This window comes from Lachnellula hyalina (assembly GCF_007821495.1).
Source record: "Lachnellula hyalina strain CBS 185.66 chromosome Unknown contig00099, whole genome shotgun sequence".
NCBI lineage: Eukaryota > Fungi > Ascomycota > Leotiomycetes > Helotiales > Lachnaceae > Lachnellula > Lachnellula hyalina.
The window spans coordinates 71,669-87,474 of record NW_022157213.1 but is presented as its reverse complement, the minus strand read 5'-3'; the positions used below and the strand labels follow the sequence as shown (position 1 = coordinate 87,474).

At 45.0% G+C, this 15,806-nt stretch overlaps 3 protein-coding genes across 3 annotated transcripts; all 3 read left to right on the top strand.

Annotated features, from left to right (window-relative positions):
• Window positions 1–464: 464 nt before the first annotated feature.
• On the top strand, window positions 465–3,020 carry TBP2 (26S proteasome regulatory subunit 4-like protein; the record flags this gene model as incomplete). The annotated part of the gene is made up of 6 exons (XM_031153509.1): window positions 465–1,595; window positions 1,654–1,873; window positions 2,061–2,216; window positions 2,276–2,341; window positions 2,395–2,592; window positions 2,662–3,020. The coding sequence occupies 6 exons, from the start codon at window positions 465–467 to the stop codon at window positions 3,018–3,020; spliced, it is 2,130 nt and encodes a 709-aa protein (XP_031004086.1).
• Window positions 3,021–7,067: 4,047 nt separating this feature from the next.
• Window positions 7,068–8,977, top strand: gliA_0 (MFS gliotoxin efflux transporter; the record flags this gene model as incomplete). Its single annotated transcript, XM_031153508.1, has 4 exons — window positions 7,068–7,298; window positions 7,362–8,250; window positions 8,323–8,580; window positions 8,634–8,977. 4 exons carry the CDS (start codon window positions 7,068–7,070, stop codon window positions 8,975–8,977), a joined length of 1,722 nt encoding a protein of 573 aa, XP_031004087.1.
• Window positions 8,978–10,532: 1,555 nt separating this feature from the next.
• LHYA1_G008587 (uncharacterized protein) lies at window positions 10,533–13,650 on the top strand (the record flags this gene model as incomplete). The annotated part of the gene is made up of 5 exons (XM_031153507.1): window positions 10,533–10,705; window positions 10,752–10,986; window positions 11,035–11,283; window positions 11,335–11,803; window positions 11,849–13,650. The coding sequence occupies 5 exons, from the start codon at window positions 10,533–10,535 to the stop codon at window positions 13,648–13,650; spliced, it is 2,928 nt and encodes a 975-aa protein (XP_031004090.1).
• Between the last annotated feature and the right edge of the window lie 2,156 nt (window positions 13,651–15,806).

The following is a 15,806-nucleotide window of genomic DNA, read 5'->3' as shown; positions in this document are numbered from 1 at the left end:
CAGAGCTCAATGATTGAGAAGAGTCAACTCATGTGATATACTGGATTGGGATACTGTCGGGCGATCATGCATAAGTGCGGCGCTGCATTTCAGGCGGCGACGTTGCAGCAGCAAAATGAGGCTGGCACTGTAGCAATTTTGAACGAATGAGAGCTGGAGAGCAAGTTAAGGCAACACTGCAAATACTTGTTAGCCGTCGAGTAGAATTGATGAAAGCCTTATCGCAGAACAAGTCCGCAGTAGTGCTACCACACCACTCACGGAAGCTATTACTAGTTGAGCTTACTAGGTGGACGTATTCAGGGCGCTTGCTCAGCCTCGTTGTGATGCTGAATACATTTGCCTCTTCAGAAGCAGCTGTCGTTCACATAGGACTTTATATTCTGTCACATCTAGAAGGCACTAAAATCTGAGAGTGGCAGCCTCTTCGCAGAACACCGATAAGGAGTGATTACCCCCTAGACATGCCCAAAGGGAAAAGGAAAGCCCTGAGCAGTCTGTGGAAAAACGGCAAGAAGAAGGACGATAAGAAAGGGAAAGAAAAGCCGGTCGAGAATCCAGAAAAAGATAAGTTGACAACGACAAATGAGGAACCATTTACAGGAAGGATGGAGGTGGAAGATTACGATACAGCTTCGGTAAGTCTCAAGGCTGTGCAATCGTCTAGTGTCTTGATGGTTGATATGGTTCAGGGGCCGACGGAAGAACTCTATGAGGATGGAGATTCCCAATACGGCAGTATCAATGATCGCGGAGACGATAGCCAGGAAATGGTGCTAGAGACTTTTGAACTTTGGCGCACGGATAGGGAAAGTCCCTGGGATGTATGGATTCCAGATGATGTTGACAGAGACCCAGAGGAGGGTCCAGAGTCCCGGAAGTACGTCTTGATAGTCCGCCGTGAGAAGGACCGCAAGAAACACAGTCTCAGTCTCCATTCCATCACGGTCCAGAGTCCTCTAATTAGGAAGGTTCTTGACCACACCTTCGATGGATACGAAGGTATGAGTACCAAGCTCAAGGAGCTGACATTCTACGCACCTTTTCACGAATTCTACAACAGATGGCACCTGTTCCAGAAGCTTTATTTGGAGGAGCGAGACATAGAAACTCGAGAGCACCTCGGCTTACTGGTGCCAATCATACGCAGAGAAGTCTTACCGCATATCGAAGCAATGAAATATCATACCCAGCACGGAGTAATCCCTTTTACATACCTTTGGGCGATATTTCCACCGGGCCTGGATATCTATTCCAAGGCTGATAGCCAGGACAGAATTTACAGAGTCAAAAAGAGTCAATATTCCGCCGGATATGACGGCAGACCGTACTTCCTTATTCGCTGCAGATACATCGACGGCGACGGTGACTGCTTTGGTTATGTCACAACATCTATTAGCATGAATGAGTTCGATGGTGTAAAGAAAATCACGGATTTGAACGCAGTCCCGAGTCACCTTCATCCAGGAGCGAGGGACGTAGTAAAGAGGTTGCACTCTCGAGGCAAGAAGTTTGAGAAACTCAACGGCTATCATATGCTGTCGTACTCTGGCTTTTACAACGCCATAGCTGACGGACGCTCTGAGAAACGTCACGTAAGTCCACTCCCAATTCATGCTGTAATGAAATGCAATTCTAAATGCTCCACCCTAGACTGAGGGCAGTCGTATAATCGTAGACCCGAAAGTCTTCGCCATCTACAATAGCCATTCCAGCCAACCACTAGACACACTTGAGACCAGACCCCCTCCAGAAGAAGGAGAAGCGAGTTTGCACTTCGGAATTGCGAGTGTGGTCCACAAAGCAGCGATGCAAGCATTCAAAGAATTTGACAAATTGATGAAGCGCAACGACGAGAATTTCTCTGATAGCTGTAAGATCTACCCCCTTTGCCAAATTGAGACGACGTTAAAACAGTCCTGGTATAGCAAGCTCCCTCACCCCGAGACAGCACATTATATGCTGTCCTTATGTCAAAGGGTTCTGTCTTACATCCAAAAAATGGGGTTAGTGCGCGTGAGCCCCTAACATATTGTTTGGCGTTGTTGATATTTGATTAGCCGAGTTTTACGTGGATAACATAAGTCCTATAGAATGGAGCAAGGATGCCTTCCAGAGACTAGTTCTTCCCGGTGGCTACAAGGAGATTATTCATGCATTTGTCACGGAGCAGCTGTCCTCAAATGACACATTCGATGACATAGTTCAGGGGAAAGGTCTTACCCCCTCATTGGTCTGTCTAAATAAATAGTCAAAGCTAACTATCTCTTGGCAGGCCAAGGTTTCATTATGTTACTCAGTGGAGAGCCAGGAGTTGGCAAGACACTAACGGTGGAATCCGGTACCTAATTATTCTTCATGACCTGCCACAAGTAGACTTGCTAATTTGCTAAGTTGCCGATGAAATGCGCAAGCCTCTGTACTCTATGAGCGCAGGTGAGCTTGGCGAAGGCGCAGGTGAAGTTGAGCGGTCGTTGGAAACCGTTCTTGAGCTTACGAACAGATGGGGGGCAATTCTTCTTCTCGATGAGTGTGACATCTTCCTCGAGAAGCGTACAACGGCAGATATTCAGCGCAATAGACTAGTTTCGCGTAAGTTCATTTTATTATGCTACATTTTGATCTCCTCAAGACCAGAAGAATAATTCTCGAATTTTATAGTTTTTCTCAAGCAGTTAGAGTACTACCGCGGTGTGATGTTTCTCACCACCAACCGCGTCTCAACGATCGACTCTGCCTTCGAGTCTCGAATTCATCTTGCAATCAACTACCCCAACCTAGACTTCCAAAGCAGGCTTCAGATATGGCAGACATTCATTAGGCCTTGCCACGATACGTCCCAGTACTCCAGCAAGATGAATGATAAAGACCTAGAGCGCCTAGCCAAAAATGAAATGAACGGGCGACAAATCAAGAATGTTGTCAAAACAGCGCGGTTGCTGGCCAAGCAGAAGAATATTCCATTGGCGGTGGAACATATTGAGATGGTGCTGAAAGTGAAGTCGAACAATCATATGTAGTTTTCAGGGTACGATCAAAGGCCAAATATAAGAGTTGAATACTATTGAAAATGGCACTTACAAACTGCTATGTTATCAACAGGCCAAGTTACGCCATATGTATCCTTATCATTGAGAGCCGTGTCTGACAACTTTGGACATGGGTCCTTTCCCACTTACTATTGCTGTCGTCTCAGAGTTTCGATAAATATGACAGAGAACATTTGAGCTGACATTTAATAGCAAAAACTAGTTTTTGGTCAGAACTTTTTTACCTCAACAAGCAAAATGATATTGATTTCATTTTGATGAGGAAACTATTCCTTTCCGTCTTGATGCAAGTAATCTAATTATTTATTTCGAAAATACCCGTTGAGCATTTGCAAACGTTCTTGATAACAAAAGGCGTATTCTATGTTTTGTTTAGCCGATGCTCCGGATACATAGGTACTTGAGAGCGAAACCACGAGTTTCATTATGTTTTCCTGGATCTGATGTTATCGCTGTTGTGTTCGTGATGATATAACTGTAAGCGGAAGTAAATAATATTTTTCAAAGTCCCCTTAGATTATTTTCACGATTTGACTTATTCTTGGTCTCGGATATCTGCTAACGACTTTGACTTTCCAAGCGATTTCGTAGTGTTTTTACGAAGAGAACAGAGTGTAGATATTTGGCTTTGGAGAACACGTACTGAATTGTCTTTTCCCAAATAAGAAATTGAGAATTTCACTGATACAAGCCTAGAGCAAAAGAAAAACGAAGAATACATACCAGAAATCTTACCAGCAGCAAGCGTACCTGTACCATCTGATATTTCCTTGACTCAATAATTCGATCTCACTTGGCAGACGAAATATAACTGATCTGTCTTTTCGACAGACAATAAAAAATATTTTAAAGCTCAGGATGCTTTAACCGTGGCCGTAGAATAATTGAATGCCCTTAAGATTATAACAGCAAACGTTTTCATTCTTGTGTTGATAGAGGGATCAACCCTGTGCATAAACGTCATCTCCTTATGGTATCCTGAAAAGGTATGCAGGTAATATTATATCGAACCCCTCATATCAATGCAACTTTACAAGCAACATGAGCCGGCCCTACTATGCGTTGCATGAATTTTCAGTTATACAGGGCAGGCTGACTCTTAATACGAAATTTCTCGAAGCAAATCCGTTACTAGATGAACCGCGCTAGTTGTCGTACTTGCCTTTGGTACATGAATATCCAAGCTGCGCCGATACAATTCTGCCTTACATTGCTTGCATACGTGGCTCTTCCGTTTCTCAGGGATAGCCTCAACCGCAATATCACTATCTTCTCGGCGCAATCTCGCCGCTGCATGAATCTCACAACGATCAGCAGCCATAAAAGTTATCCAACTTTTTGATGAATGCACTGCCGCCGAGATGCTCTGCCTATCTTGCTTGCAGAGTCTCAGCATTTGACATAGAACATTGGTATGATCTTCTCCTGATACAATCTCATATCTGCGTAGAACCCATGATCCTCAGGGGGACACTAGCTGTCGTACCCCTTGATACAACTGCGGAATCATGCCGATGCTACCTCATTGTGCAATATACCTTGTCTGGAGAACCACCAGGCGTTGTATTCCCCTTGCTTAGGGCAATTTCGCTATTAGGAAAACTGTACCTTGTTTTGCGTGAATAGTAGAACGCCTAGAAGGAGCCCTTGAATATTGATGAAGCAAGGATTTGTAGTGCCATCTTTTATACTTTCTTCTTCTTATAATTATGCAGAATCATTTTCAGTTATGTGTATAGGTAAGCGCAAGTTCTTATCACATCAAGGTTAGACAAAGTGGTTAGAAAATTAGTAATATTCGGTAAGGCCGAATAACCTAGTCACGTGTAACTAAACCAGGCAGGATCCAAATCGGCTCCGGCAAGGACCCTTATAAGATTAAAAAGAAAGCGAGAACAGATGCCGTTACGACGTCTTGATAGGTTCAAAGAGGTGGCTGTGTTCCAGACAACAGGCATTAGCAAGATTTATATTTAGACAACATGGAAACGATAACCGATTCGCGAGGGAGCCAGAAAAGAATCCCCTGAGCATAAATCCAGCTGACCCATTAGCGTGCTCAGGACTTAGGGCTCAGCTCAGGTTAGAGCAGCGGCTGCTCAGGTCCAAAGACGGAAATGGACTTTAGTGAGGGCAAGATTCGGTGCAAATTATAGCGGTAATCTGCGCCGAATCTTAATCTGCGTCGCTTCTAACGCGGTTAGTCAGCATCGCCGCTCTGCTTAGGCGCTACTCACCCTCGCCTCACCCTCTACTCAGGTTGCTCAGTCACGTTCCTGCTCTCCCTTCAGTAACCAATCATGATTTACTTACCATTCAGTTCTGCCGTGCGAAAGGTGTCAACTCTACACGACTATATTCAGGGAGACCAGATCGGCTCCCAGGGAGCCCAAACAGGACTCCCCCCCTACAAAATACATTCTTCAATTTCTCAAGGCAGATTCTTCTTGCAACATGGCGTGGCCCTGGTTCTTTTCCAAGGAGAATTTGCCCTCGTGCCCCCTCTCAAATCTTTGCCCTCTTATACCTTCTTCCATCAGACCTACTTGACTACTTCTCTTTCCGCCCCTCCGAATTCACTTCGTATATTACAATTTTTTGTTTTAACAGACTACTTGTTTCTTTCTATAATTATTCTTGCCACGTACTCGCGTCGCATCATCCTCCTTAAAGATGGGTAAGCCGAAGGACCCCAAGAATTTTGTTGAAAGAGCTAGACAAAAAGGGTCCCAGAAGAATACAATTCACATTAATGGTTCTGAAGTTCAAAGCCACCTCAAGTCTAAGACTTGAAGGTCCTATCAGAGGCAAGTAGACAATTAGTATCAGTGAGTTGCATCCTCTCAATCACATGTGGCTCTTGACCTAATAAATAGATTCGCCAAGCAAAGTCTGGTGCTGGCACCAACGACCCCGACCTATAGTAACATCACAAACAGCCCAACATAGTTCCGCCGTCAAATTGTGTCTTTTCCTTTCCAAGTTCTTTAGTTCTTCACTAATCTCTAGGCGTGTCTTTCGTGGTACGGAATCAGCTGATGTTTAGCCAATCTTCTAGTAGATTTCAGCGTTAAGAGTCTCAAGTGATATCATAAGCCGATTCTAAGTTGTAAAGACTTAGCGGATTTTATAACATCTCAATAAAGAAGGATTTAGCCACTCCTTTTCTACATCGACATAGTCATTCAACTCACGCGGCGTACCCCAACCCAATTCTGACTTTAACTCCTTGGTTCTAGAGGACTAGATCCTATTGGTGCTCGGGCGCGTCGAAAGTATGTCAATATATGAGGAAGTTGGTTTTTCGAGCCCATTGGGGGCCCGGGGCTCATTTTCAATTTCCATGCAGAGAAGGATATCTCCATTTTGTTGGACCATTCACCACTTGTTGGTTGCTGTTGCTGGCTTTTTGCCCACGTACTAAGCCGGGCTTCTTGCAGGTAGATCGCTGCAGAAATTCGCAAAAGACGCGCTTTAGGAAGGAGGTTTCTCACCTTTGAGTACCATGTCATTGCCTGCGTATGGTGGCACATCAGCCGTCTGTTCTTGGTCTAGGACTGGCCAAGTCCCGACACGTTGGTAGCGATGACCTGGAGGAGCGCTACTGCATTGCATGTGAGTTGCCCGCCTGCCTTATTCGCAAATAATCTCAATGCCTCAATTCAACCCTTTCCCCGCATCAGCTCATAATACGTGCAACCTACACGCACTAACCTGTTTGGTGGGGAAGCCCCTTCCACCCCACAGCGGTTACCCCTTCTACCCCGCAGTACAATGGTTTGCTCTACGCACCAAGCTTTTGAGACTCAGATGCTACGCTGGAGAAGGATATGGCCGTGGCCAATAAGCGTGGTTGTTGTGATTATTAAGCGGCTCTTCATCCAACATCATTTATCATTCAAGGTTAGGATTTCAATTCTCCGAACTTCTATCGTTGTTTTGTCAATCGTTGATACCTATATTCGTCGCCTGCCCACAAACCGCTTTCAAAAAGCAGACCTGCCAAGATCTTCCGACATGACCGAGATACAACTTCCAACAGAGCCTCGAAACGACGAGATAACCAACAAGAGAGAGACTGATGCTGCTGTGCCATCAGAACTTGAAGTCATGGGGGCAAAACAAGAGCTTATCACATTGGCAGCTCCAGACACGGCAAGCCCCGAGATCAAGTATCCCGGACTTTTCTTGTCTTCTGTACTTCATGCTGCACTGCTTCTCGCAATGTTTCTTGTGGCTCTGGACATGGTATGTGCTTCTCTACACAATTCTAGAGTACCAGTACGTGCGATTCTAATTAAGTATTCATAGACAATTGTAGCCACCGCGATCCCCACTATTACAGCCGAGTTCCACAGCGTTGACCAGGTCGGCTGGTACGGATCTGCATTCTTCATGACTCTCGCAGCATTTCAAGCCTTCTGGGGTAAAGCCTACAAATACTTCTCTCTGAAAACTGTTTTCATCGTTTGTATTCTCATTTTTGAGACAGGGAGTCTGGTTGTGGCTTTGGCGCCGAGCAATTTCGCTCTTATCATCGGTCGTGCCATTCAGGGAGCTGGCGGTGCGGGCGTCTCGGGAGGCTGTTATATTATTGCTGCATTTATTACACGACCTAAACATATGGCTCAGGTCATTGGCCTCTTTACTACAGCATGGGCGTGTGCCTCGGTTCTTGGTCCTGTCCTTGGTGGTGTTTTTACTGAAAATGTTTCTTGGAGATGGTGTTTCTGGGTGAACTTGCCAACTGGGGGCCTCGCCATAATTGCTATCATGTTTCTATTTCAAACACCAACACACTCACGCCTTGCTCAGGTTCCAGCCTGGAAAGAATTGCCCTTCCTATTCGACACAGGGGGCTTGGTGCTCTTGCTGGCAGCCTTGACCTGCCTTTTGCTGGCTTTGGAAATAGGCGGGGTGACCACACCCTGGAGCAACAGCGTGCCCATAGGACTCCTGGTTGGATTTGGTCTGATAATTATTATCTTGATCGTGCTGGAATGGTGGAACGGTGAAAAGTCAATGGTGATTTTTCGTATCGTGAAACATAGAACCACTTTTGCGTTTTGTGTTTTTGGGTTTTGCGTCCACTCAGCCAGCTTCGCACGGAATTATAACTTGCCAATATATTTTCAGGCCGTACAAGGTGCTTCTCCGTCAGAATCTGGGATTCACACACTCCCTACAGTGCTTACAGCCTGTGAGTTCCAACATCCTCTCTTGACCTTTCAAATCTACGCCTACATAGTATACTGAGTAGTGGCACAAACAGCAATTGTAGGTTACGTAGGATCCTTCCTAGTTGGCAAAGTCGGTTACTGGCAGCCGTTCTTCTGGATTGGATGTATATTTTCTGTGGTCGGGGGCGGCTTGATATATTCTCTGGACCTCGATTCTTCAGCTGCCCAGTATATTGGCTACCAAATCGTGGTTAGTATTGGAACTGGCTTAACCATTTCCATCCCCATTATCATCGCGCAGGCGACCTCGTCCCCCGCCGATATGTCTGTCACTTTGTCCATGGCACTTTGTACGTGTTCCTTCGAAATCTCGCTCCCTCTTTGTCTCACCACGTCTTTTTAGTATTCCAATTCCTCGGCGCCACCATCGGTGTCTCAGCAGCAGCGAGCATCATGGACAACGTCATTATCTCATCTCTGCCAGCCGACAATCCCAATATAACCGCCGCGAAAGTTCTCGCAGCAGGTTCCTCAAGCCTACTCGAATTCTTCCCAAATCCTGAAGACCTCAAAATTGTAGTGAAAGCTTACATGAGTGGGCTTCGGGCTGCGTGGATCTGGTCCATCGCACTTCCAGGAGTGGGACTCGTGGCTTCTCTTTTCGTGGAGTGGAAAAGCTTGCGGCCGAAGGATATTAAAAGAGCTGAGGCAAGTAAGGTAGCATCAGGGATACCATCTGAGGCATGATTCGCTCGTATTGTCAGTGGTGAAGCAGGTGAAAGTTGTGGCTAGAATGAATCCGTTTGATACAAAAGCCCGTAACGAGCAAACATTGGAAAACGAAATTTCTTTATTGGACATCCCCGCTTAATACGGTTCTACCTTGCCTACGCAAGTATTTCTTTGGACACCTATCCGAAGAGGGGAAATTTGGCTAAGTAGTTTACCTTTCCTTTACGGCATAGGTTCTTCTGAACAACTAATCAATATTGTCTAAGTAATACGTCCCAGGTGCCAAGAAGGTTGTATCGCCGACAGGCTTGTAATTTTTACTCCCATACGCTTTCTTTCTGAGAGAGCAAGCCCTATGTCACTAGGTCAGACCACGTTCTCAAACGAATTACAATGTCCAAGCTCACATCTTCATAGTCCTTAGGACTCAAGATATGCTGCTGCTTCAAACGATCCATTAGGTTGATTTTCTGGACCATCTGAGTGAGATCACTAGTGACTTTCAGACCAAAGAGGGTACTGGCTGCACCACTTCCATACTTAGGGTCCCGTCAGGTCAGCCCATTTCCTCCAAAGCGGCTCAATACACAGGATTCCAACCACTTACACTAAACAAGCCAATAATCTTACCCTCTGCGACTGAGAGGTCGATATTGCTGATTAAGCTGATGAGTGAGCAATAGAGACTGCCAGTATACATGCTGCCACATAAAGAGGGAGCGATGATTGACGGCTCAACTCTTTCTTTGAATCGATCTTTCGTCAGGCACATGAAGAAAGCCGGGCAGGGCTTTAGTGGGTGCCAAGTCATGTAGGGTATCTAGTGGCTCTACAGAATGACAAATTGAGTTTGCATGTTGTTTTCAGGGGCGATCACATTGCACTGCAACGCAAGAAGTCTCTTGTGGGTGTGGGTTTGAGCAGAGACATGGATCGCGATATGCTTTCCGTAAAAAGGCATGCAATGGGTATATGGATTGAAACAGTTAAATAGTTGGTACATACGACCATAGACTGAGGAGAATTGGGCTTTCTCAACCGTCTATAGTAACTCCAGCATTAGAACGGAACGCTAACTTGAGAAATAGGATCGACACTCTAAACAGCTCGCTGATAAACTCGCCCCCCGTCTTACTAGGTGCAAGACCGAGAGACAGTGGAACGACGTTGCATATGCTCTTAGTCTATTACAGCATAAGAGCAAGGATATCATGAAGTTGGTGGCAGGAGGATTACAACCGTCTGTAGTAACTCCAGCATCAGATCTTAAAATTTTGACAGGATCTCAAAGATGAGATTTAGTTTTGCGACCTCTTTTCCTAAAAGACAAAATCTGAGATCCAAGAACCACTATCTTGGCCAACTTCCCCCAAGATTCATTTTCAATTCCTTGGCCCATCGAAGTCCTATAGATTATTTATATTATTCTTGCATGGCGACGGCGCTGCTTTTAAAAGTGGGTCATTTATCAGATTACAGGTCTCTGTTGGTCTCCAGGCCACTGCCCTTCAACTTCAAATAAGCTATCTCCTTATTCTTTCCATTTACCTTTCACACCAAACCTCTTGCAATGTCGTCCTTTATAAACAGTGGCGGAACAAAGCGAAAACGTCGGCAATTACCTCCTATCACACGTGAAGCAGCAGAAGCCAGAGAAACCGAATACAATCAATCTCAGCATCATCCGCCAGTTGTGCAACCAACGGCTAAGCGGTACCGTCACGCGGCCAAACTGTGGAAAGAGTATGTAATATCCTCAGTGTAATGCTCTCCGACGCTGACGTGAAAGGTTTCTTGAAGATTATATACACGATGACAGGCCTTCTTTGCAACGGCACGAGGACGTCCCGTCGGCTGGGCGCTTGAAACATTTCATGGAATGGACATTTGATTCATCTATTGGCGTACTTACAGAACGCATCACATTAAAGACTCTTAAAAACATGTGGTTTTGTTTTCGGTCTATGTACAGGAGAGAAACTGACAACGTTATCCCGGAAGACGTAGGGACTGATGTACTTTGCGTAAGTGTGCAAAATCGACCTTTATGGAGAGACTAATACGGGTCTTAGTTCATCAAGACAGAGCTCAGGGAGAAAGGTCTTGCGAAAGTCCAACGACGGAAAGCTATAGCCGATGCACTAGACGTTGGCTGGTTGCTGACAGGCTTATGGTGCCACTACCCAGACAAATTTCCCCATCCCCGGTATATGGTACAGCTTAGCTTCTTTTTGCTCTTGATAGTATATACCGGAGCTAGGCCTGGTACCATCATCGAATCATCAGCTTACCGCGGAAGCAACCAAGCAATGTGTTATAAAGTAAGCTTTTAATGTCCCGCAAAATCATTCAGACTAACCGTTCTTGCTTAGGATTTCGAATTGATTGGTCTCCCAACTGGACCAGGAAATACGCTTGAACTTATTCTAAAGGTCAGATTTCGTTACGAGAAAGGGAATCGAGATCAGGGAGGAAACGACTGTAAGGATTACAAATGGGTAGCATTCCGTGAAGACCGCACTTGCCGTGGGAGGTGTCCTGTTACTCATTTTATCAGTCTAGCGTTAGCTGATAACGTTTTCGACGACCTAAGAAGTCCAGCCCAGGTGAAGTACCTCAAATCTCCAGGTCTTGATCAGTGCCTACCCTTCAGATATAAAAAGTCTAAGCTGGATTTGCTGGTCTTGCGGCATTGCAATAGGAGTGGTGCAATTTCTCTAGATCAGGCAATGAATTACAAGGAGACAGCAAGAATTCTTGCGGACTTGGGAATATGGCTAGGGCTTCGAGATATTTTAAAACCGTACAATCTCCGCCGAGGAGCCGCCAACAAATTTGAGGGTAAGTCACACTTGAAACTTTTAGACCATAAACTTATACAGGTAGGTGAAACTGAGATCAGCGCAAATCAGTACGCTCAACTCCTAGGTCATAGTGTCAAGATGATGGGAGAGAGCTACATATCGAATATATCGGCTGTTGATGTCCAAGGGATCATAAACGACGAATCGCTTCGACAGGACCATATTCAAAAACTTCGAAGTATGAGACTGCATCTAAACCCAAATGCCCCTATTCACCTCCCCTTCTTGGAATGTGAGGCTGTTTTGGACAATCCGGAGCTTATAAAACTTGATGCTCATCTCAAGAGTCTCGAAAAGCGACGAGTAGAAGGTGATAGTAGCGAGCTTCGTCAAGAACATACTCAGGCAATATGGAAACGAAAACATTACTTTGAACAACTCTACTATAAAGCTCGCATGCAATTTCGAGATAACTCATTTGACCTCGCCGACTCGAACAGATTGCGGAAGATGATCCAGGACGGCGAAAACGGAATATCCGCCAATAAAGACGACAAAAAGCCGCTCGAAGTTCCTCGTCCCAAGTTTATATCATCCGCCCATTTTCCTGATCGCTTTACGGTCGCTAATAGCTTCTGGAGACAAACTCCTCGTCACGATTCTATTCCAGACACGAGCCTTATTCAGAGTCTTTACAATCTCTGCGTTCCAGAAGAATATATCTCTTACTACCAAGGAGAAGCACCGGTCGAAGGTCACTGCCCAATTTGTAACCAGAAAATGGCAGACATTTCTAGCAGCCAGCAAACAGGCCATATACACGACTGCTTCGGTCGCATACATGAAGAGAAAGCAAGGGTGGCATTCTTGCTTACGCGTCTTCAGCTTTGCAAATGGGGGAAATGCAAGACTGAATTCGTCCAAAAATCTAACCACCTTCCAAAAGACTTCGCTAGTAATATATCCGATGCTAAACAGCGGCGAAATCTTAGGGCTAAGGAGTCGAGGCGCTTAAACGATCTGAGGCGCAATGAAGGGCTTGACGTTAGTCATAATCAGGCAGTTCAATCACGGAAGACGATATCGAATCACCTTAAACAACATCTGGCGAAAGATCCAACTGTTTGTCTTTGGGACAAATGCAGTCTCCAGTGCGCTTCCCAGCAAGATCTTAAGCGTCACCTGTGGAAGTCACATGGAGTCACCCTAAAGCAGGCCTATTTTAAGCCGAAGTTCTGCTTCGAGCACCCTGATAGTGGTTGGTTTACTGATGAATTCGACTGGGAAGACCATTGCGAGATTCACATGCAGACTCCCCGCCGCAGTCTTAATCTCGCACGGTCTTATCACATGTTTACAGCTGGTCTACAGTGCCCTTTCTGTCTGGATACTAAGGCGTTATTCTCGAAGCGATTCACTCAATTCACGAATAGAGGGACATTTAACGTTCATGTAGACGCCCATAAGAAGGCTCTTTGCGACCATCTGCTAAAGTGTCCTGTTCAGCCGTGCACAGAAGACTTATTTCCAAGCTATTTCAAGTTGCAAATCCATCTCTTCGACGTTCATGATCACAAGTTAAAGGGATTCACGCGTAGTCGTGGATTTCAACAGGACAACATCAAGCCCTGTCCACAGCCCGACCATTTGCAAGAGCAAGATGATGCGGAACACAACGCCGACAAGATCGAAGATATGTTCAGAGAGGAGTTCGGTGACTGGGTACCTAATTTGGAAAATGAGAGCGAAGACGAGGAAAATGATTGGGCGGATGAAAGTGAGAATAGATCAGAAGGTGGAATAGAGGATGGCATTTTATTTTTGAAGGATCAAAGCAAGCGGAAGTTGTTAGATGCTCATTTATGTAAACGTCAGAAATACTAAGAAGCTTTTGATTTTCTTACGCAGCTCGGAGTCCCCCCCAAGCAACAATTTCGTAGTGAGCCAGCCTTCGGCCCACATGTTGTGTTTAGGGAAGAAGTTTTGAATTGACTGCTGTTCTATAGTGAGAATTATGCTGTATATATAGGCCTTTCAGGCTCTCTGAAAGTGTCTATACATCATCACTAAAATGTGTATACATCACCACTTTTAGTGTATGCTGAAAGCAGTATACTGAAAGCGTCACTTTTAGTGTATCCACATTTTAACACCACATTTGGCAACTTAAGCAGCTGCAAGATCTAGTCACCCGCCGCCCGTAACCCCAATGACATGCACCGTCCTAAGCATATAGAAAGTGAGACAACGCGGAGAAATTGTAAACATTGCCACTTGGACACACCCTATATTCAAGCTGCGTAGTACTGCGTATATGACCATATGATGGCCTTGGACTCGGCAAACAATGTAGAAAGGATACTGCGGGATTGAGATGATCCCGCCAGGGTCGTCGATTACCTTGATCTATACCATTAATCTCAATGCTCGACGGAGACGTTGCCTTGATGCTTCGTGTCTTGTTCTATTCACCCATTAATCTCGTCGACATGACATCGCTCTCGCTTACGAGTATATAACCGTATTAGGATAGAGTGGGAGCCTCCCGACTTACGCGCCCGAACGTATGATACCAAGGTATCCAACAAAGGTGGTTGATTGCCTAGCGTCCACTGGATGCACTTGTTCGAGTAAATTAAGCCATGATCCAGACCCTAGACCTCGGATCTTGGATGTAAGCCGATGAAGCTTGAAGGCTATTCATTGTGTGATGATCTCGAATGGCATGTTTTTATCAGGAGGTCGTAAGAGGCCCTCCGAGATCGTGGGACTGGAACCCTGGTTCTTAGCTTCTCTCTATGATTGAGCCTGAGAGTTGAAGGCTCTATACCAAGTCTTATGCATGCAGCTTTACATGTAATAACCTAGGCACTGAACCCGGGTTGGTTATAGCTTCACCTACCTTGGCTTGTAATTAGCACTGGGTTGTGGTCCAAACCAACGTAACGCTACATATTTACGAACTTTTTCTAAAATTGCAACAACTATTTTGATATTTTGCTTAAATGGCCAGATTATTCGTAAATGGTTGTCTTTACTAGCTACCTACTTCTTTTGCTGCCAACCTAGTTTGAAGTCATTAAGCATGGCCCAAAATGACTCTTATATAAACACCTCTCTTGATAAAATTTCTCCTTCCATTCCTCAAGAAAAGCGGCTTCTCCTTCTTTGGCTCGCTTCTGCGTATAGCATAGTAGTGATTGGGTTTATGGTCTTCTTATATGATAGATGGGTAGGGTTGGAGAGGAGCACTTCTTGGCTTGTTTTGAAAGCCTCTATCTTGAGCATTATATGGCCATTAGTAATTTTATACTTGATCACAGATTGTGAACATATATTTTGAAAATTACCAATTTAATTTCTCTATTTAAAAAATGTGTCAGTTATCTAAGCTCGCCTAATAGCGATAAAAACTCAATTTTGATAACGCTCATTTTTATGCCGGGAATCATGCTTGAAGAGTCGTTTCGTCGAATCCCTGACATACTTTACGACGTCTCTGCTGTATCAACTCACCTTGCAATCTTCTTGGAGCGCTTTTGCGTCGCATGTGGGACTCAGAGCACCGGGATAAAACATTCGGGCCGGGTTGTCTTGTCTCCGCTTGGTTCGACCATCATTTTGATACGCTGAGTGCCAAATATTCTCTCCATATGTGACTGCCAATACGGTGAGAAGGACACACTTATATTAAAGGAGCTGCAGGAGAGGTGCTATTGTCTCGGGGAAGTAGACGGAAGCGTAGATATACTTGATTGGTACGGATGCTTTGAGCAGAACCCGAGCTCTAAAATTCGAAAGAAACACCGATCCAGGTACTAATTACCGATCTCAGTAAACCAGAGGACCAAGCTTTATATATTTTGATTCCTTATTCAGCAGAGGTCAATAGAGTTTAGCCCGTGGAAGCCCCTAGTATATGATCATCAATTATATGGCTAGGAACGGAGCAATAATTATCCGTCTAAAGTATAAGTAGACTGGAAATTCCCTCAACTGCTCTTCAAAATTCTTCTCATCAGTGACTTTTTTAGAACTGG